Source organism: Eleutherodactylus coqui, chromosome 5 (genome assembly GCF_035609145.1).
Source record: "Eleutherodactylus coqui strain aEleCoq1 chromosome 5, aEleCoq1.hap1, whole genome shotgun sequence".
Lineage (NCBI taxonomy): Eukaryota > Metazoa > Chordata > Amphibia > Anura > Eleutherodactylidae > Eleutherodactylus > Eleutherodactylus coqui.
This window is the reverse complement of record NC_089841.1, coordinates 254313147-254335696: the sequence shown is the minus strand read 5'-3', so window position 1 is coordinate 254335696 and position 22550 is coordinate 254313147. Positions and strand designations below refer to the sequence as shown.

General features: G+C 47.9%; 1 protein-coding gene across 2 annotated transcripts in view; it reads left to right on the top strand.

The window, feature by feature from the left end:
• Nucleotides 1–4457: 4457 nt before the first annotated feature.
• Nucleotides 4458–22550, top strand: part of MAU2 (MAU2 sister chromatid cohesion factor) — a 46650-nt gene continuing 28557 nt past the window's right edge. Inside the window, exons 1-9 of one of the 2 annotated variants that reach the window (XM_066604526.1) lie at nucleotides 4458–4736; nucleotides 10208–10225; nucleotides 12555–12620; nucleotides 14741–14836; nucleotides 14916–15010; nucleotides 19161–19188; nucleotides 20200–20355; nucleotides 20689–20835; nucleotides 21710–21800. In XM_066604526.1, coding sequence (XP_066460623.1) covers nucleotides 4485–4736; nucleotides 10208–10225; nucleotides 12555–12620; nucleotides 14741–14836; nucleotides 14916–15010; nucleotides 19161–19188; nucleotides 20200–20355; nucleotides 20689–20835; nucleotides 21710–21800 — 949 coding nt within the window. In that variant the 5' untranslated portion in view covers nucleotides 4458–4484. Of the gene's footprint in view, nucleotides 4737–10207; nucleotides 10226–12554; nucleotides 12621–14740; nucleotides 14837–14915; nucleotides 15011–19148; nucleotides 19189–20199; nucleotides 20356–20688; nucleotides 20836–21709; nucleotides 21801–22550 lie in introns of both variants that reach the window. The other variant, XM_066604525.1, reaches the window with a different exon arrangement.

Here is a 22550-nt window from a genome sequence, read left to right as displayed (position 1 = left end):
CCTATGAAATCCTGTTTGGGTCAGCCCCAAGGTTAGGTTGTTACTACCCCCAACAGTTACAACTGCAATCTGATGTGTTGACTAAGTATGTGACTTCCCTTGCCAAAGAACTAACCAGGGTCCATGCACAGGTGTTCTCTTCCATTCCAGATCCAGAGGCGGACACCGGGACCCATACCTTGAAGCCTGGGGATTGGGTGTATGTCAAGAAGTTCCTCAGGAAGCACTCCCTCGAGCCTCGATTTGATGGTCCCTACCAGGTGCTTCTGACTACTGCCACAGCTGTGAAACTAGCCGGAAGACCCACCTGGATCCACGCTTCCCACTGTAAGAAAGTTCCAGATCTGGGAGACCAGGTCTAGTCATGCTGTGGACATTATTCTGGTTGGGACTCGTCAGAGTGGGAGGTGGGTCTCGAGCAGTAATCACGAGAGAGGAGGGTGGCAACTGGAATCCTTGGTCGGAGGAATATGAGGGTACTGTTACCTTTTGGTATAACTCATCCAACACTCAGGTGGCCACATATTCCTTCGACTATTGTACTGTGGTCCCGTGTCTAAAAACAAAATCCCACCATGGGCCGGATTTAGCCCGATCCAGTTGGCTATATGACTTGTACACCCGGGGAATTCAATATATTTGTGTTACTGATAATGTCTGGGGAGAAGACTGTCGCTATTGGGGATCAGTGGGATGGAACACAGGAACAGACTGGTCCTACAAACCGCGAAGTGCCGTAAATAAAAAAGATAAGAGCGGGAAATCCCTAATTAGTCGTATGACCCTCCTTAAAAATAATAAGGATAGTGGGAACTGGAAGGCTGAATTCATCATGTTGCTTGGCTTTAATATGGTTCTTACACTAACCATAGAAAATCCAAGCCCGGGAGACGAGGGGACTTATTGTTTGGGGACATACCGGTACGGGAGGACAGATCCCTTAGGGAAGTTTAAAATAAGGGATATGGTAGATGCTCCCGAATGGAGGCCTTCACCTAGCCCCGTGCCTATATTTAACCCCCTGCGCCCCAAAATAAAGACCTTGACGAACATGATGGCCATAGCCGACCCTACCTTTGAAGACGTCATGACAGTAGAGACTGGCTACTCTGACCAGAATCTCTGGTTAGAGTGGATGAGGTACAACGCCAACAAGAGCAACAAGTCTAACTGTTACGTGTGCGGTAGTGCCCGGCCGCACTTGGGGACGGTCCCACTGAATCTCCCTGTAGATGTTGAAAAGTGTTTCCTTAGTCTCTTCACGAACATTTCCACCAATCACACTGCTTGTGAGAAGTGGAAAAAGGAATACCCCATAATCACTCAAGTGCCTCGCCCCGGGGAGAGTATTACAATCTACCCCGGAAACTACACCTGCTATGCAAACCGACAAGGGGGGAGATTTTTGGGGAACTTCACCAATGGGTATTGCTCCTCCTACAGTACACTGGGAGGGGAATGGACGCAGAATCAGGTCCAGTCCTTAGGAGACGTTTACTGGCTTTGTGGAGACATGAGGTTGAGGACCCGTCTGGAAGGTAATTGGACAGGGGAGTGTGCTTTAGCAAAAGCCCTTATGCCCCTCCACATCCTGTCAGATAACGTTGAGGATAATGAGGTTACCCCCAATAGTTATCATAGAGTGAGACGAGAGGCTCCTGGCGGTAGTTTCGATTTACACGTGTACATTGACGCCATAGGACAGCCAAGGGGGGTACCTGACGAGTATAAAGCTAGAGACCAAGTTAAAGCTGGATTCGAGTCCATTTTCCCAATCATTACGGTAAATAAAAACGTTGACTGGATTAATTATATTTATTACAATCAGCAGCGATTTATAAATTACACCAGAGATGCCTTACAGGGACTAGCTGACCAATTAGGACCTGCCTCGACTATGACTTTTCAAAATAGAATGGCTTTAGACATGATTTTAGCTGAGAAGGGGGGTGTCTGTAAGATGATAGGGGAGACTTGTTGTACCTACATCCCAGACAATACGGGACCCACGGGTAAAGTCACAGTTGCCATTAAAAAGTTGACCGCACTATCGGAAGAATTAAAAAGAAACTCAGGGATAACTGACCCTTGGGACCAGTACTTTTCATGGATGAGTGGGTGGCAGAGAATTCTGGTGCAGATAGGCATTGCTGTTCTATGTGTACTGATTATCTTTTCTATTCTAGCCTGCTGTGTTGTCCCCTGTGTCAAAAAGACCTGTGAAACTGCTGTGGAAAAAGCCGCTCCCACAATGAGTTTACTGGATGCATCCCCAGATGGAGTGGACAAGTCCTACACCCCCTTGAAGACTCTAAATCCAACCTACAACGCGCTCCAGTTATAGGGTCAGACCACCCTCCTTGGAATTACGAGTCGGTGACTACGGGGGACCCAGGCCAGCTGTGGTCCAGTCGCAAGGGCTGTGAAGAACCCGTGGTTGGCTTAGAGAGCTTACCTTGGTATGCTCGATGGGCCTGCCTAGATTTGGGACCCCAAGGAGGGTCACTCGCAGGGGATTTTGGAATTACTAGGGAAAGTTAGAGAATAGACATTTCAAGGGGGGATTGTAGTAGACATGATAATTAGTATAAAATGTCTATTGATTTATATAAACCAAATGTATTATGTTATTGTAATGACTTTTAGCTCTGTGGAGTGTAATGGCCACACAATTTCATCATGGTAGTTGCCGGACAATGGCATGGAGAAAGATGTGTGGTATAATGTTAGCTGAATATATATATATGTTACACAAGCAGCCTCTAAGAGTTGAAGGTCCTAGTGTTATACATATATATATATATATATATACCTGTATTCAATATTGAGTGTTTTCCCAGTCCCTCCCCATCCCCCACACAGGACCTTCTCCAACAAAGGGATACCTACTTTCACTTTCAGATTTGGACACATGTTAAAGACAAAGGCTTCTACTTGAGAGAGTTGGGGAGAGGGGGAGGCGGGGAATTCTATATAACCCAGCGAATAAGAATATATATATGTTACTGATGTAATCTGTTAAACGCCCATAAAGGGCAGGTGTTATACTTTTTCAATAAAAGGCCCTGTCTGGATGTTCCTCCCAGGAGAGCCATGTTGAGCATGAGACTGATACCTTGTGTTTGACCTGGTCAGTGTGCGCATACTACTTCTACACAATTAGGAAGCTGCAGAATACCCTGAAGCCCGCTGGAGAAAACCATATTCCAGTTCACTACGTTGGGAGTGAAAATATGGTGAACGGGCGCAAAAATCAAACATCTGTGCGCCCGTTCAGATGGCCTGGTGAGCCATCGGCGCCGCCGAGAAAACTGAAAAACGCCCATGTGAAAGAACCCTCAGGCTGTATTCACGCGGGCGAGTTTCACACGAGTCGCGTCCGATGGCGGTACGGATGGAACTCAGACACGTCAATAACACATTAAGGCTACATTCACACGAGCGAACGCGATGTCAAGCCAAGAAACACGGCCGATATTGCGCTTGCCAACACGCATTTTACCCGCAGATGCCAGGCACTTTACATGCAAAAACCTCACGACTTCAATGAAATTGCGCTCCTCCGGAGTATGTTTACCCGTTGGTATCAATAGGGACCTTCGTGTGGTCCTCGTACGCACCCCACGCGACAGGTGATGTGCCGGACTGTCCCCTTCAGGACAACGGGCGACGCGTTCCGAGGATGTAGGGCGTGCAGCGACTCTTTCACCTCGCAGCATCCATATTTGAGTGAGATTTGCGCTCTTGTGAATGTAGCCGTGGGGCTCCTACCCACTTGCGGTTTTTATGTAACGCTGCGTTATTTTTCACGCGGATGTCAATGGGCCTTTTCAATGTTTAAATGCATCACAGAAAAATGGCAAAACACGAACGTGCGACGCTTTTACCATTAGATGCTTTTACCATTTGCGTTAAAAAAACGCAAGTGTGTGTGAGCCGTGCGGCCGCGGTCACGTCAGTCCTGGAACATTGGAGGGTCTGTCGCAGATCTGGCGCTAAATGAAGGGCAGAGCGCCGCAGGAGGGCGGCCTTCTTCCCAAGAGACCTCGCTATAGCTAATGCGGTTCGTTTGGCGCTGTTCGATTCCGGTGCAGACAGGCTTCAGTGCATCAAAAAATGGCGACATGTCCTATTTTCGGGCGATTCGGCGTAAGGAATCACGCGTTATTTCCGATGCGATTTGTACCACTGAAAACTATTGAAGCTCTAGCAATTTGTTTTCACGCGCTTGAAAATCGCAAGTAGATGCGACAGTTTACGTAAATTGTACAAGCGCGATATCGGCCGGAGATTCCCTCCGTGTGAACGCGAGGTACAACCCCGCCTTGTTGGGACGGCTGCATAGTCGCCAGTGTCACCGCAAGGACAGGGGAGGGACAGCGGCCCAGGCAGACAATGCCGGGACTACAACTCCCAGAACCCCCCGCGCTCTCGCGAGGCTTGGGTGCGGGGGCGGGGCCAGGGCCTTGTTGTTGGTGTCAGTGATGGCGGCCGCGGCGGTGGTCGCTCCGCAGGCTGAGGCCTCGGAGTCCTGGTACTTGGCCTTGCTGGGCTTCGCCGAGCACTTCCGCACCTCTAGTCCCCCGAAAATCCGCCTGTGTGTGCACTGCCTACAGGCCGTCTTCCAGTTCAAGCCGCCGCAGCGCATCGAGGCCCGGACTCACCTGCAGCTCGGCTCCGTGCTGTACCACCACACCAAGAACAGCGAGCTGGCCCGGCAGCACCTGGAGAAGGCGGTGAGCGGGGGAGCGGGGCGTAGTGCTGACCACCGCACGGGGGGAGCGGGACGTAGTGCTGACCACCCTACGGGGGGAGAGGGGCGTAGTGCTGACCACCCCACGGGGGGAGCGGGACGCCGGGACATAGTGCTGACCACCCCGCGGGGGACCCCCCTGCATAACCCTGAGGACACATATATATATATATATCCCTCTGGGGGACCCCCATACATCCCATGTTCTCCAACAGTGGGGACCCCTGTACATCCCTCAGTGGGGACCTCCATATATTACCCGCTTCGGAATATACAAAGACCGTTATCACCCTGCTGACGGCTCTGGATGCAGATACTTGTGAGGCTTCCCTGGCAGATACAAGGTATGTATCCATGCAGAGCTGTGGTCACCCGTATGTCCACCTTCTCTGGTGGCCGCGGCTCCACATGGATACATTGTGGCTTCTTGGAGATACCTTGTATCTGCCGGTGGAGCCTCACAAGTATCTGCATCTAGAGCTCCCTGCAGGTGATAACGGTCTTGGTATATTCCGCAGCGGGCGAGGGTCTGCATTCATGTCCGCAGCAGCTCTGCTCCGTGTGCCGCCTCCATACGGGGCGTTCACAAGTACTGGAGGTTTTCTGTCCGTCTCCGGACTGCTCCACAGCGTCCGCATCCCGCCAACTGTGCTGTGGACCTGCGCCAAAATCCACAGCAAATCCATGGAGTGTGAACATATTACGGACCCCTGTACTCCGTGTCCAGCTCGCATCTCCCCGTGTTACAGACCCCTGTACTCCGTGTACATCTCGCATCGCCCCGTGTTACGGACCCCTGTACTCCGTGTACATCTCGCATCTTCCTGTGTTATGGACCCCTGTACTCCGTGTACATCTCACATCTTCCCGTGTTACAGACCCCTGTACTCCGTGTACATCTCGCATTGCCCCGTGTTACGGACCCCTGTACTCCGTGTACATCTCGCATCTCCCCGTGTTACGGACCCCTGTACTCCGTGTACATCTCGCATCTCCGCGTGTTACGGACCCCTGTACTCCATGTACATCTCGCATCTTCCTGTGTTATGGACCCGTGTACATCTCGCATTTTCCTGTGTTATGGACCCCTGTACTCCGTGTACATCTCGCATCTTCCTGTGTTATGGACCCCTGTACTCCATGTACATCTCGCATCTTCCTGTGTTATGGATCCCTGTACTCCGTGTCCATCTCGCATCTCCCCGTGTTACGGACCCCTGTACTCTGTGTACATCTCGCATCTTCCTGTGTTATGGACCCCTGTACTCCATGTCCATCTCGCATCTTCCTGTGTTATGGACCCCTGTACTCCGTATCCATCTCGCATCTTCCTGTGTTATGGACCCGTGTACATCTCGCATCTTCCTGTGCTATGGACCCCTGTACTCCATATACATCTCGCATCTTCCTGTGTTATGGATCCCTGTACTCCGTGTACATCTCGCATCTTCCTGTGTTATGGACCCCTGTACTCCGTGTACATCTCGCATCTTCCTGTGTTATGGACCCCTGTACTCCGTGTACATCTCGCATCTTCCTGTGTTATGGACCCCTGTACTCCGTGTACATCTCGCATCTTCCTGTGTTATGGATCCCTGTACTCCGTGTACATCTCGCATCTCCCCGTGTTATGGACCCCTGTACTCCGTGTACATCTCGCATCTCCCCGTGTTATGGACCCCTGTACTCCATGTACATCTCGCATCTTCCTGTGTTATGGACCCCTGTACTCCGTGTACATCTCGCATCTTCCTGTGTTATGGATCCCTGTGCTCCGTGTCCATCTCGCATCTTCCCATGTTACGGACCCCCTGTACTCCGTGTACATCTCGCATCTTCCTGTGTTATGGACCCCTGTACTCCGTGTCCATTTCGCATCTTCCCGTGTTACGGACCCCTGTACTACGTGTACATCTCACATCTTCCCGTGTTACGGACCCCTGTGCTCTGTGTACATCTTGTATCTTCCCGTGTTACGGACCCCTGTACTCCGTGTCCATTTCGCATCTTCCCGTGTTACAGATCCCTGTACTCAGTGTCTATTTCGCATCTTCCCGTGTTACAGATCCCTGTACTCCGTGTCCATCTCGCATCTTCCTGTGTTACAGATCCCTGTACTCCGTGTCCATCTCGCATCTTCCTGTGTTATGGACCCCTGTACTCCGTGTACATCTCGCATCTTCCTGTGTTATGGACCCCTGTACTCCGTGTCCATCTCGCATCTCCCCGTGTTACGGACCCCTGTACTCCGTGTACATCTCACATCTTCCCGTGTTACGGACCCCTGTGCTCCGTGTACATCTTGTATCTTCCCGTGTTACGGACCCCTGTACTCCGTGTCCATTTCGCATCTTCCCGTGTTACAGATCCCTGTACTCCGTGTCCATCTCGCATCTTCCTGTGTTATGGATCCCTGTACTCCGTGTACATCTCGCATCTTCCTGTGTTATGGACCCCTGTACTCCGTGTCCATCTCGCATCTCCCCGTGTTACGGACCCCTGTACTCCGTGTACACCTCACATCTTCCCGTGTTACGGACCCCTGTGCTCCGTGTACATCTTGTATCTTCCCGTGTTACGGACCCATGTACTCCGTGTCCATTTCGCATCTTCCCGTGTTACGGACTCCTGCACTCTGTGTACATCTCGCATCTTCCTGTGTTATGGATTCCTGTACTCCGTGTCCATCTCGCATCTTCCCGTGTTACGGACCCCTGTACTCCGTGTCCATCTCGCATCTTCCTGTGTTATGGACCCCTGTACTCCATGTACATCTCGCATCTTCCTGTGTTATGGACCCCTGTACTCTGTGTACATCTCGCATCTTTCTGTGTTATGGACCCCTGTACTCCGTGTACATCTCACATCTTCCCGTGTTACGGACCCCTGTGCTCCGTGTACATCTCGCATCTTCCCGTGTTACAGACCCCTGTACTCCATGTACATCTCGCATCTTCCTGTGTTATGGACCCCTGTACTCCGTGTACATCTCGCATCTTCCCGTGTTACGGACCCCTGTACTCCGTGTACATCTCGCGTCTTCCTGTGTTATGGACCCCTGTACTCTGTGTACATCTCGCATCTTCCCGTGTTACAGACCCCTGTACTCCGTGTACATCTCGCATCTTCCCGCGTTACGGACCCCTGTACTCCGTGTACATCTCGCATCTTCCTGTGTTATGGACCCCTGTACTCCGTGTACATCTCACATCTTCCCGTGTTACAGACCCCTGTACTCCGTGTACATCTCGCATCTTCCCGCGTTACGGACCCCTGTACTCCGTGTACATCTCGCATCTTCCCGCGTTACGGACCCCTGTACTCCGTGTACATCTCGCATCTTCCCGCGTTACGGACCCCTGTACTCCGTGTACATCTCGCATCTTCCCGTGTCACGGACCCCTGTACTCCGTGTACATCTCGCATCTTCCCGTGTTACGGACCCCTGGACTCCATGTACATCTCGCATCTTCCCGCGTTACGGACCCCTGTACTCCGTGTACATCTCGCATCTTCCCGTGTTACGGACCCGTGTCTATCGCTATTACAGATGAAGATCTGAACCTGCCCTACGATCAGACCGGATTCATATGGCAGTATTTGCACGCACAGTATGCAGTGAATAGAACCTGCTGATTTTAATGGGTTCATTCACAAGGGTGTATTTTGGGGTGTATCTTTCCTGCGCAATTCCCTTAACCTTTAAAAATGCGTATTTGCGCAGGGAAATGGTACATATGGAACTAATTACATGAATTGGCCATTTCAGTGGCTGGGACTGTGAGTGCGGGTTATTCTGCACGTGAAAATGCTCACAACTTGCTAGTGCAAACAGAACAAAATGCAGAGACGCGCCCACAAATGCATCGCCCAATGCACAAGTACGCGGCGCAAATGCAGATACGCCCGTGTGAATCCGCCCTAATGGTAATGATTCCCTGTGGATGGAGTCCTCCAGTGATCTCTGCATGGTATATATGACATTACTGCACCCTAACCCGTTGTCTACCAGCATTCTCAGACCTCTGAATGCCAAGTCTGCCTAGCTATGTTGGTCATGTGTCACCAAATAAGTGAGCTGATGTGCCCCTTGGGTGCTAGGAAGGCCCAGGCAGTAATGGTGGTCTCATTCTGGACAGCAACTTTCATTAGCTGGCATCTATACAATATCAGAACCAACCCCTTGTAGGAAGCCTCTAGTACCCTGTTGTACTGCCTCTAGCTTAGATACAAGATGTGATACAGGCAGACATGGAGGCTCTAGTACCCTGTTGTACCGCCTCTAGCTTGGATGCAAGATGTGATACAGGCAGACATGGAGGCTCTACTACCCTGTTGTACCGCTTCTAGCTTAGATACAAGATGTTATACCGCGGGCATGGAGGCTCTAGTACCCTGTTGTACCGCCTCTAGCTTGAATACAAGATGTGATACAGGCTACAGATGTGGATACAGATGTGATTGAGGCTCTACAACCCTGTTGTACCGCTTCTAGTGTGGATACGAGATGTTATAGGGGGGGCATGGAGGCTCCAGTACCCTGTTGTTCCACCTCTAGCTTAGATACTAGATGTGATTCGGATGGGCCATGGAGGCTCTAGTACTCTGTTCAGCCTCTAGCTTAGATACTAGATGTGATTCGGACGTCCATGGAGGCTCTAGTACCCTGAAAGCCACGACGTAGGATTGATAAGTGTTTTTCCCATTGTTCTCGGTGGCAAAGCTTGCGTGCGTATGGCACGTTGTGCGATGTTCTTTCCGGCCCCATTGAAAACAATGGGCGATGCGTTCCAAGGGAACGCCCAAAGATGGGACATGCCGCAGTTTTTTCCTGCACGGCGATGTGGGGGAAAAATGGGTCATGTATATGACCTTAATCAAAAGAATGGAGTTCATGTTCGTGCAAGAGAAGTGTGTCTCGCATTTCACAAATGTGCGATTTTCCATGACCATGTGAAAGCGACCTCAGGGATTGGGCACTGTGCTGTAAACGTCGGGGGCACGTGGACCCCTTTCCAGAAGGTGAAGACCCAGCTGTACGTTATCTGTGCAGTACATGAATGCGCGGACCCCTCTCTATAGGCCTTACTAAATATGGTGCACCAGACGGTGCCGCATTTAGCGGTTGCCCGCTGACCCCAATGGCCGCGTGCTTTACCTAAGTTTAAAGTGCACATGCTGAGCTTTTGAATGATGGTCCAGATGCCCTTGTGCTGCATGGTCACCCAGCTGCCCAGAAGAGGTGATGAAAGGGTTACTATGCCTGGTCCGTGGAAGTCCTTGTAGAATATGCAGAAGACGCTCACCACTCTGCAGGCCACTCATTTCTAGTACATCACGGGCCAACGGGCGCCCTGGTACTAGTGGTTGGCCTGCTTGTGGCTCCCTTGTAATGACCGGATGGTACTTTAAATGCACTGGAACTAACACACATTCTCTGCTTTTGTCTTTCAGTGGCTGATCTCACAGCAAGTATCCTTTTGTACTGCGGTAAAGATAAAACCGTTCGTTTTCTGATGCCAGACCGCGGTACGTTCGCGCTCGGCCATTCCTGGTTGGCGGTCTTATTTCAACAGTACGGAGAAGATTAGGCCAAATTCACACCACCGTTGGGGTCAGTTCAGGGTTTCCATTTCTCCGCTCTGTTTTAGGAGGAGTGGAACTCAAAATGGGGGTGAAGGGCTCACCCCCACCACCACAAGCACCCTCATTGATTTCAATAGGGTTTCAAAAAACTGAAAAGCAAACAAAAAAGCTTCCGATTGCTTCGGTTCTGTGAAGTTTCTGGTTTTTTTTAAACACGAAAATAGAATTGTGATTACTGAGAGAAACTTTTTTTTCTCAGGGATCACGATTCTACTTTTTGTTGCCACGATCAGTGATTAGACGGGGAAGTAGCGCAGTCTGTGGCGTTACATTTTCCATCCCCCCCCCCAAAAAATGAAACGTGACGGAATAGAAGCTTTCTGTGTTTGTGAAGACATGAACATTCTGTGGGTGATAGATGCTTGCGTACGGCAGCGCGTCCGTAACAGAAGTGTGCAGCGCCATTCACATCAGGCTGTTAATATGCATGAATAACAGTACATGGATATGAGGCCTATTTGTAGCTTATACAATCCAAGTGTGACCACATTTTTATCTTTTTTAACACGTTTTTGATAAGTTTTCTAGGTTTTTTGGCATTTGAGAACAGAACGTATCCAGTAAATGAATAGAGGCACACAGCTTTACGGTTTCTATTGGCTGTAATGTTAAGTATTTGACACGCATACCTTTTTTTGTGTGTGTGGCACGGAAACGCATGGTGTGCTGCCTGTTTCTATTCCACAAAGGGAGGAAAAACCTGGTCAAGAAGTGTTTGACCAACTCTGTCTGCTCTATGGGTGGCAATATAAAAAGATATTACCTTAGTCTCTTACACTTGACAGATGGCTGAAATGTGATGTGAATGTCCCCTTACATGGCCGACCGACTATATGGTGGCGCTGAGATGCCGGAGTGGAGTCGGCGACCTTTGTGCTTTCATTTGGGGAGTTTCATCCAGATATTTTGAATGAATGGAACACTTACAGAAATATCTGCATGTTAAATATCCCTGTAGACCACTCTCACGTGTTCAGGAAACGCCTCTTCAAAATCAGAGTTTTACTGCAATTTCGAGCAGCGTTCTTGAACGCATTGTACAGCGTTCGGCGCTTTCTAACGCAGCCAATCATTGTGATGAGATACGTTACAAAATGCGCAAAAATAGAACAGACATTGCGGCGTTAGAAACGCTGTATTCAAGCGCGGGTCTACAAAGCCTTACTGAAATTAATACCGGCGTTGTACCACGGTTAGGGCAGCACTCGGGGCCCCCCGGTAAAGAGCGGTGAGTGAGAACGCCCTTAAACTAATTTCACACGGGCAAGTGCGATATCAGGCTGTGAAACACGGGCAGGTATTGTGCTTATTAACGTGTGATATTCCCCTCCGATGCAAGGCAATATTTTTGTATCGACATCTCACATCGCTTTGGGGAAGTACTAATCCTGTTTTCATTGGGAAGCCTCGTCTGCACCTAGCACACAGTGCGATGCTTTGCCGCCCCTGTTGAAAATATTGGGCGATGAAAGAGCACGCCCAAAGATAGGACATGCCGCGATTCCCCCCTGCATCGCTATGTGTATGACCGCATTCAAAAGAATGGGGTTCGTATTCGTGTGTCTCGCGAAATTCTCGGCTGTGTGAAAGTGACCTTACTAGAAGGCTGGGCTCACACGACCGCGTGCTCATAGTGTATTACCTGCGCAGTTTTCGCACGCGCTGCATTGCAGTACAAAATCCCTTAGACTTCAGTTATGCCGCTCACACAAACTGTAAAGAATCACGGTTTGCATGCGCTTACACACCAAGATAGTGAATGGGGATTGGTGGCTCGCAGCATGTCATTGTCTACTCGCACGCCGACAAACACGTTCGTGGGAGCCCGACCTACAGGGTATATGTATTTTTATGAGCTGTGATATTCTTAATCTTTTGCTCTACTAGTTGAGTAGAGGCCCCCAGTAACAAGCCGCCCTGTCTCTGACGGAGCTGCAGGCATCCGCAGGGGTATAATGGCACACAAGACGGCTGTGGGGCAACATCTCCTGTATCTGCCTCTACTTGCCCCAATAGTGAGTTTACCAGGCCACACATGACTCCAGAGCCTCCACTGTTCACGGAGTTCCCTGGATTTACACCGTTTTGTTCTTAGTAACCTTGTGAATGCAAAAAATATCTTCTTACGTTTTCAAGCTTAACTCGCCGCCATCAGATTCCTCAGTTCGAAGATGTTAAGTTTGAAGCCGCGAGCCTGCTGTCCGAGCTGTACTGTCAGGAGGTGAGTGATAAGAGATCTGATGTGCACTTTTAGGGTTAATAATGACAATAATCTACTTTATATTGAATTATTTGCCATTAGCAACTTTTCACCATAGATATTGAATGTTTCCCTGGCTTAGGGGCAGCTGGTCATTGAGTCAACACTTAGGCCCTGGTCACACGGCCGTATCTTGCAAACTACGTGCCAACTCTTTCCGTTATAGTCGGTCTCTCTACTCCTGGTTGTGGCTTAGAGTGCTTTTACACGGGACGATCTATTGGGCAACAGATGACTGACGGGCCGCCCCAGCCATAATCGCTGCTGCGCTTCTACACTAGAACGAGCATCGCTGACTGAATGTAGATGGAGGGGGGTCTGCAATCGTTCCAGCCCACCCGCCTCCATTCACAGTAAACAGGCAGTCATTCATAAGTGATTACTGCCTGTTTACACGGCCTATCCCGCGTTCGGTTTTCTGCATGTTTGTAAACTGAATGATAATTAGAGATGAGCGAGTATACTCGCTAATGCACATTACTCGAGCAAGTAGTGCCTTAGCCAAGTATCTCCCCGCTCGTCTGTAAAGATTCAGGGGAGAGCGGGGAGGAACGGAGGGGAGATCTCTCTCTCCGCTCCCCGCCGCAACTCACATGTCACCCGCGCCAGCCCCCGAATCTTTAGAGACGAGCAGGGAGATACTCGGCTAAGGCACTACTCGCTCATCTCTAATGATGATCTTTCCATGTAAAAGCACCTTACAGATTGTGACTAAAATACGGTGTAAAAGTGCCGTTAAACGGGTCGGACAGTTTCTACCATCAGTCAATCTATTTGTATAGCAATTACGGAACATCTTAATTTCTTCTCGCACCTCATTCTGTATTTTCAAGAAACCAGACCCCCTATTCCCTCGCCTGAAGACATGTTGGTCACCTGCCCCTCCATAAGTGGTAAGGGGGTCTTTGGAAATACAGAATGGGGCCTGAGAGGAAGTAAAGATGTTGAGGAAATTGGTGCTGGAAACGTGGTGCGATCATGTCCAGATAGTTACAGAATGGACAACCTTTCTAGGTCGCCCAACTGAGTCGTGTCTCGTACGCCGGGATGGTCCTTGTTTCACCTGATCATTTGATGAAATTGTATCTGTGGCAGATATTAGGCGATTCGTTATCACCATCCACTATTTACTTCAGAAGGGTCGGTGATCCAGAGATTTATTCTGATTGCTGGATTTGGAGTTGAGTAGGAATTTTTTTCCGAAAAAGATGAAAATTGGGCATTGTGCCTTCCTCTGCATGATCAACACTGCACAAAATTAGGCTGAACTGGGTGTCTCCTTTCAGCCGTACTTACTATGTATTATATTCAATGGTTCTAATATAGTCAATGGGGTCCATTCAGTGCTGTTCAGTTCTATCATAAGAACGATCCTTTCGATCAGAGGGGTGCCGCTTTCCTGCTCACCTAATGGCAGGAAAGTGGAAGCCCCTAGTACTGAATTAGGCCGGCTGCACACGTGTGGGATTTCCCGCGGGATTTCCGCCACTCAAAGCCTGCATAGGATTGCGTTAACAAACACAATCCTATGCAGACGGCCGCGGTTTGGCCACGTGAATTCTCGCACGGCAAACAAACTGCGGCATGTCCTATTTCTGAAACGTCACTCACCCAGCTGCCGGCTCCGGCCTGCGCATGCGGGTGAGTATGCGCTCGTCCCTGCAGGCGCTCGGGTTGGGTCCCGCGGCGAGAATACTTGCCGCCGGATCCAACCTGCTCGTCTGCAGGCGGCCTTAAAAGAGCCCTAAGCAAACATGCTGGTTACTGCAGTAGAGCAACAGAGAATAGCAACTGCCAGATAGCTCAGACCTGGCATTACTTCTGTCCGGGGAGAACGATGTCTGCCATGTCAGAGAAATACTGGATTATCGGTGGATCCCATTCAAAATAAGAAATGTTGGCCAGCCTCTGCCATCCATGACCATCTCACTACCAGCTACTATATGCTGTAGCTTTTGCCCCCATGTACAATATACAATTTGTTGGTATAAATATTTAATTGTAAGTTCCTTTATGAGAATGTATATAGCGGTATAGCCGAAATATTCTGGAATCTATTTTCTCTCCATGTTTTGCTCCAGAACTCCGTGGATGCCGCCAAGCCTCTCCTGCGTAAGGCCATCCAGATTTCTCAGCAAACGCCCTACTGGCATTGCCGGCTGCTCTTCCAGCTTGCGGTAAGTGACTGACATGGCGAAAATAAATGCAGTCCTGTAATGTGAAATCCACCATTTAATCAGTTGTTCAAAATTTCAGCAACTTCACACACTTGAGAAAGATCTGGTGTCAGCTTGCGACCTTCTTGGAGTTGGAGCGGAGTACGCCCGGGTGGTGGGCTCGGAGTATACCAGGTAAATATCTACATTACATGCAGCAACCACATACGTAAGTAAGGCCTCTGCAATGTGAGACTGCTAAGAAAACATATTTTCATTACTTTTTTCTGTTTTAATGGTTTAGTTTTTGGTTTATTTTTAAGTTTTTCGAGTATCCAGGTACAGACTATACAGCCAATGTCCATCCAAGGTGGAGCGCTGCTGTGAAGCACAGCTTATACGGCTGGATGCACACAGTGCAACATGCATCAATTTATTTGTTCCCTTTCTGTTTCCAAAAGCACAAATGGAACAGATTTTGTCATTGTATTGAGAATGAAAGGGATGCATACAGTATGGTGGCATACACCCACCAAAGGTCATTTGTTGTGGTTCAGGCCAGTGTACATTGGTTGGTGCAAAACCCACCCTATTTAGTGCAGAATAGCTGAAATACTGCAAAAAAAAAAGACTGAAAAATTAAAGGGGTTGTACCTGAATTTCAAGTTATCCCCTAAGTATAACTTGCTTTTGGGGGTCTCACCAGTGAGACTCCCACCAATCTCAGAAATGGGACTCCCATGCCCTGTTCTCCTACCACTGCTTGGGTCATTTCTTACCCCGGCAGTGACATCACTCTGAATGGAGCGCTGGCCAACATGCAGTTGGCACCAATCATTTCAATGGGACTAATGGAAATTCTTACGTGGATGCTCGGGTGTATTAACAGTCTCTCATTGAACATGCATGGATCAATGAAAGTACATTTACTCCAATGCACGCGTGTGATGCACAGTGAAAATATGGTCATGGGTACAAGCCCTTAATTAAATGCTACCAGTAATGACTGGGCTGTACCTGAACTTGCAATGTCAGCCAGGTAAACCATACTAATAATATAAATGCGAAAGTAACTGTCTGTCACCTTTTCATGGCTAAACTGCTGAAGCGATTGTGATGAAACTTGGCAGGCAGATGGCTTGCATCTTGAGGAAGGGCATAGGCCACGTTTTATCCTGAAAATTTATAGCGTTCCCTATGGAGTGTGACCAGACAGATTTATTTGGTGATGCGCAGGTACACCTCTGCTCCGCTGCCGCGAGGCAGAGGGTGCACATCATAAGCTATGTCTACACAAATGGGCAGACGTTGTTGCCACATGTATACGATTATTAAGCTAGCAGGGATACCTAGTATTGACCGGGATTAAAACTTGAACCAAAAACACATTGAAATGAATTGAGATTTTAAAGAAAATCTTTTGCCCATAGCAACCAATCACAGTGCAGCTTGTATTTTACCTCAGCAGTATTTTAATTCCAGGCATTCTGATAATACAGACAGATTTGCCTTTTCAGTTCAAAAGGCTGCAATTCCTGGCATCTGTGATGATGATCAATAAGGCTGAAGGGCAAACACTGCAGGTAGCAGGTGTACATTTAGGAAAAACATGTTTTTCTCCTGGGCAGCTGTATGTGGCTGCTCGCCTGTATACAGCCCATAAAACCTCTATATGATAAATGTTAGTGGTGAAGGTCCACCTATTGAACTATGGGCAAATATGAACAGCTCTAGTCCAATCATAGGTATACTTTTTTTTTCTTCTTTTTTTGGCATCCACTCCATTAAATTGCATCAACCACTGTGTGGAGCCCCAGTCTGTTTGCCCGGCTGTTCTGACTGTTGGGTCATGAATGTCTTTGTGTCTCCTGCACCGTGTTGCATCAGATGTTCCCTAGTGATCAGTCTATTGCCCTCTGACATCGGTTACTGCCGGATCATTCTGGATGTGGAAGACCCCCTAGCTTATCTCTTTTTAACCGTGGTCCGCTATAGCGTCTGGGCAGCGGATCATACAGTTATTTACCCCTTGGATCACACCCAGCTTTTCCTCGAGACGTCTAGGGCGGTCGGATATGGCGGGAGGGGAAGTCTTGCTGCAGGCCAGACGGTTCGTTTGCAGCATGTGGCCCGGCTTATTTCATGTCCGTCGGCCTGAATGCTCCAGTTGTTGTACACGACGGCCCACCCAGTAGTTACCGTCCCAGACAACGCCCCTAATGACTGAAGATCACACGTAGATCTGACAGCGGTCTAATCTGCAATTCACCCCGAGGGAGAAATTCACTTAACTTCAGAAGTTGTTTGTTTTTTGTTTTTTTAATTTGCAAATAACCTCAATTTAGGATTGTTTCTCCAAGTATATTTTTCCTTTTTTACAGCTGATTTTCTGCTGTGGGCTAAATATATACTATACTTGTGTATGCCGGCCCCTGGCTGTAGTTTGTGCACTGCTTCATTTTTCAGTGTCTCCATGCTTAGGCCTTTCTCACACAGCCCACTAATTAGCGCAATGTTTGAGACTCCGCGCTAGTTGTTGTGTAATTCCTCTATTAAATTCAATGTGGCTCCGCAGACTACCGCTCGAACGCATTTCTAACGCTGTGATTTTTGAGCGCGGTCTGTTCTATTTTTATGCATTTTAGCTCTTTTTAACACCCCTCAACACCCATCACAATGATAAGGTACATAAAAAACTCGTTACGTTAAAAATACGCAGTTCAAAACCGCAGTAAAATGCCGCAATTTTGAATGTGGCGTTTTGTGAACGCATGTGTGAGAGCGGCCTACAAGCTTTCTTGCACAGGCATTTTTTTACAGCTTTAGCGCGTGGTTTCAACGCCTGCTAAAAACTGCAGTAAGCCTCCATTCATTTCAGTGGGGCCTCCCAGACAAGCTTTTTAGCGCACGCACTAAATCAAACGCTGTATGTCCTATTTTTCAGCATTGCAGGGCATTTTTGACACCCTACATCGCCCATTGAAACGAATAGGGAGCCTTAAAAACGCTGTTTTTAACACTACTTACTACGCCAGCGGGAAGGTTAAAAAAGTGGTGACATCGGCTTATTTTGCCTGCATTGTTACTGCTCAAAATGTGCAGTAAAAATGCAGTTAAACGAGCCCAAACGCTGCTCTGCACTCTATACAAACGCTTGTGTGAGTAGGGCTCTCACACGAGTGTACTTTAACACGAACCACGCGTGGATTTGGGGCGCATCATATGCGGTAACTAACTTTACATTATCGGCAATGGAGCCTCTCGGAGCCCGCGAAATGGGCATGCAAAGAAGAATGCAGCATGCCCTATGTGCCAAGATAATGCATGGGGACTTGTGTCATATACTGCTGCGTGCCACTCGTGCGGTATGCGCTGGCAAGCGCTCGAGTGAGAGCGGCCTTAAAGGGGGTGAATCATTAAGAAATAACCTCCTGTATGAACAAAGTTTTTGAACGTTTATTTAAAAAGTGTCATGATCTACATGATCCACCCTATCAAATTTTCAAACTGGCACCGCCGGAGCGCTATTAATTTAATTTCTTTTATTATAACAAAACTGTATTGAGCTCTTATAAGTATGATGATGTAATTGGCATTTATTGGACAACTACTTTAGAAAAAGTTATCTTCATGGATTTTTTTATTTTTATGTCCAAAAGCGGACTGGTTGAAAAGTCCCCCTGCTGTAGTAATATTGTCTGTCCGGGATGTAGTTGTAGCATGGTTAAAAACCTAAAATCCTGCAGTTTTGACCACTAAGCCTAGAAATAGTTTGATGCTTCCTGTTCTGTGGGGAAAACTTTGCAGTCATCTCATTAGCATCACTAGCAAGATTACAATGAAAAGTAATGCCTATATACCCATAACACAGGATTCCCCACCTGCAATTATCACGGCGCCCCTTCTACCCCCTCCCTGCACGGTGATCACGGCGCCCCTTCTACCCCCTCCCTGCACGGTGATCACGGCGCCCCTTCTACCCCCTCCCTGCACGGTGATCACGGCGCCCCTTCTACCCCCTCCCTGCACGGTGATCACGGCGCCCCTTCTACCCCCTCCCTGCACGGTGATCACGGCGCCCCTTCTACCCCCTCCCTGCACGGTGATCACGGCGCCCCTTCTGCCCCCTCCCTAGACATCATTGGTCAGCTCCTGTCCACTGTGTGAATGGCCTAAAGTGTTTCCCCAAATGCTGTTGGCTGCAGCCTGTGCAGGATGGCCGCCTCCATAGTACATCTACAGACATGAGAATTTAAAAAAAGAATCTACAGTTTAAAAATCAGTGACTCATTCCTTGTAAAAATAGGTCTTTCAAATTGATGTATATTTTTTGTTTGCTTTGCAGAGCGTTGTTCTTACTGAGCAAAGGAATGGTAAGTATACAAGCTATAGATTTTTTTTTAATCACCATTCCTAGCTAGAACTGCATGCACATAATCACTTACATTGGAGTCTTTGACTACTTGTCACATGGAAATGTAATGTTTAAGAAATGAGTAAATTCATAAGACTTTAAATTATTGTAGAAACTTAGATCTAAACTAACCAAACGGGTGAGAGAAGTAGACCGAAGCCCCCGGGAGCCTCTAAACTTTCCTTTGGCAGCAGACCTCGAAGGAAAGCGGAATCGGACATGTTGGATTTCAGTATTGTCGATCCTTTGTTCCTGCAGAAGACCAGCAAAATGTTAGACGGCGGCTTTATCTCATAAAGATGTATGCTTGGTGCTGATGGTTTTCATGTCGGTGGAATCTGTCACCACCTCTTTGCTGCATTTTTTACCACATTCTATCAGTACCATTGAATACCTAAATGACTACAAGAATTAGTCCTCACCATTCAAGAGCTGCAAACCAGGCCACCCAACCCCTCAACTTTGTGTGTTGGCCACTAATTGACAGCTGTCTCCCTACTGCTGTGCATAGGGAGAGAGCTGTCAATCAGCAGGCAGTGTGAGCAGGCTGGCCAACTATCAGGGATTGCTCTGTGTGCACTGCTGCTGGTAATGTGAGTTTCTGCGAAGCTGCTTCCCAAATACAAACCTATCGCTGTAATCGGCATGCCCGTCTACCTTATGCTATGTATATCAGTTCTTCACATTGCTGTTCTGAATTAATCACCATAGGTCCCTAATATGCATCGCCCTCATTGTAAGGCCCGCTACATGGGAAGCCTTAGAAGTTGGCAGCAGTATTCCCATGTGTGATGTGGATGCTGGATTACTCAGGTTCTTTGTTCAGTATTGTATATTAAAACATAAATGTGCCAAACTGGGAGAAGTAGAGCGGACAAGTCCTTTTTCATGTCACTAGACGTATATCGGCACGTTACAGCATGACAATCCGTATCGGACAATGTAAATGTTTCTTCAATCTCCACCTTAGCTTTTGCTGATGGAGCGGAAGCTACAAGAAGTACACCCCCTGCTGACCTTGTGTGGGCAAATCGTGGAGAACTGGCAGGGTAATCCCATCCAGAAGGAGTCCCTGCGGGTTTTCTTCCTCGTTCTACAAGTGACGCACTATTTGGATGCAGGACAGGTATGACCGAAAACAGCGCCCCTTCGCATATTTCTTCCAGAGCTGAAATCTAGGACTTTTGATTACTTGTAAAACATCATCCATCAGGTATTGTTTTTGTTTTGTGCAGTATAGAAAAGCAATTGGAAGTAATGGCGCAGTATCTAGGAGTATCTGAATACTTCCATGAGGGGGGGGGGGGGGGTCTGATTGTTACAGTAGTATAATATGGAAGAATCCTTTGCTAATGAACTCTAAATGTCCCCCGGCATTATAAACCCCGCTACGATGGTAGAAACGCATTGACGTCTTGTTTTTGTACGTTATGTCTTAAACTAAGCTGCTGTATTACAGGTGAAGAGTGTGAAGCCATGTCTCAAGCAGCTGCAGCAATGCATTCAAACCATTTCTACTCTTCATGATGATGAAATCTTACCCAGCAATCCAGCTGATCTCTTCCACTGGCTGCCCAAAGAGCACATGTGTGTTCTGGTATATCTGGTAAGTCTGAGCGGTGAAAGTCATTGGATGGTAATTAAATTGTCATTTGGGTTAAAGTTTTGTTTCCATTATCCCTGCTCTCATTTCTGTACAGCTTCAGATCCATGTTGCTCATGCCCCAGTTAAAATACACCATTATGTAAGCTGACACTAATGGCGGATTCTCACGGCAATATCCACAGGATTGCCCAATGGCTGATTGGCCGGGGTCCATGGCCCGGAACACAGCCAATCAAGTGGTTACTAGGGCATCTCTCACCCTGTATGGAACAGGAAGCGGCTCCATACGTTGTTTGGTGGCACAAATCTCATTGAAGTGAATCAGTACATCGTACTGAGATATCCGCTTCCTGCTGGGTACAGGCTGACAGCCATTGAGCGAATAGCTCATTGGTCAGGGTCTTGGGCGGCCAACCGCTGCCAATCCGCTATTGATATCCTGTGGATAGCTCATCAGGTTTGAAGAGCTTGAAACCCCTTTTAAAAGGAACATCTAAAACGCTTATAAAATGCCATAAAAGGAAGGTTAAAAATGCTGTACAGAACCCATGTGGAAACCCAATCAAAGCCGTATTCTTTTTACTGGAAGATATGTATGAAACGTGTAGTACTCGGCCCGTGTACTTAGCACTTCGCTATAATTGGTGCCTTCTGTTATGAGCACGTTGGCCGTGAGTAAAGGATCCGTCACCCCAGTTCTTGGGGGTTCCATTGATCAGATCTTTTCACCATTCTGATACCTGAGTTATTTATGGGGGGCAAAACGAACGAGCTTTTACAGCTTCTCTGATAGCTTTTTTTTTTTCTTTCTTCTTTTAAATTTTTATCTAATTTTTTTTTTTCCTCCAAAAAAAAAAAACCTAAATGTAACCAGGTGACCGTCATGCACTCCATGCAGGCAGGATATCTTGAGAAGGCTCAGAAATACACAGATAAAGCTCTAATGCAGCTGGAGAAACTCAAAAGTAAGTTAAATTGTGTTTATATAGAGGGCAAAGTCAGCAGGCTGGCTGTACAACATTGCGGCCCTGCTGACCCCATCATTAACAAACTTTTCTTGTATGCTGGCTATGAACTGAACATTAGACTAAAAGGGTTTTCCATGCAAAATACTATTTATGACGTGTCCTCGGGATAGGCTATCAATAGTTGATCGGTTGAAGTCTGCTTCTTGATAGCCCTGCTGATCAGGTGCCTGCTGTCATCAATGCAATACACAGGTTGGAGCTGCTGCTCCAACCCTTTGTAGTGACCGGCACTTGTAACTACAGGCGCAGCTGTTACATGGATCGGAGCAGCAGCTTCTGCTTCGACCCCTCTTTGTTACAGTGTGGGCACCTGATTGGCTGCGGTCCGCCTCTTGGTACCCTGGCCAATCAACTATTAATGACCTATCCTGAGGATGGGTCATCAATAGTATTTTGCATGGAAAACCCCTTTAACTTTAAGGGCTCCTACACACGACAGAGCCTTGTAGAGGGGTACGTGAGAGCACAGGAAGCCTGAATGGCTCTGAAGTGGCTACGTTCTGTGGCGGCTTTACACCACTGTACCAACTCCTCTGGACCGAGATTCTCCCCAAGTAGCCATGCTTCTAGTGTAAATGCTTCTGTACATACAGATTCTGATGGAGCGTGCCACAAGTTGCTTTTTTTTTTTTAATTAAATCTGACAGAAAAAAACAATGTCTCTATGGGTAATTGGAGGCATATGGA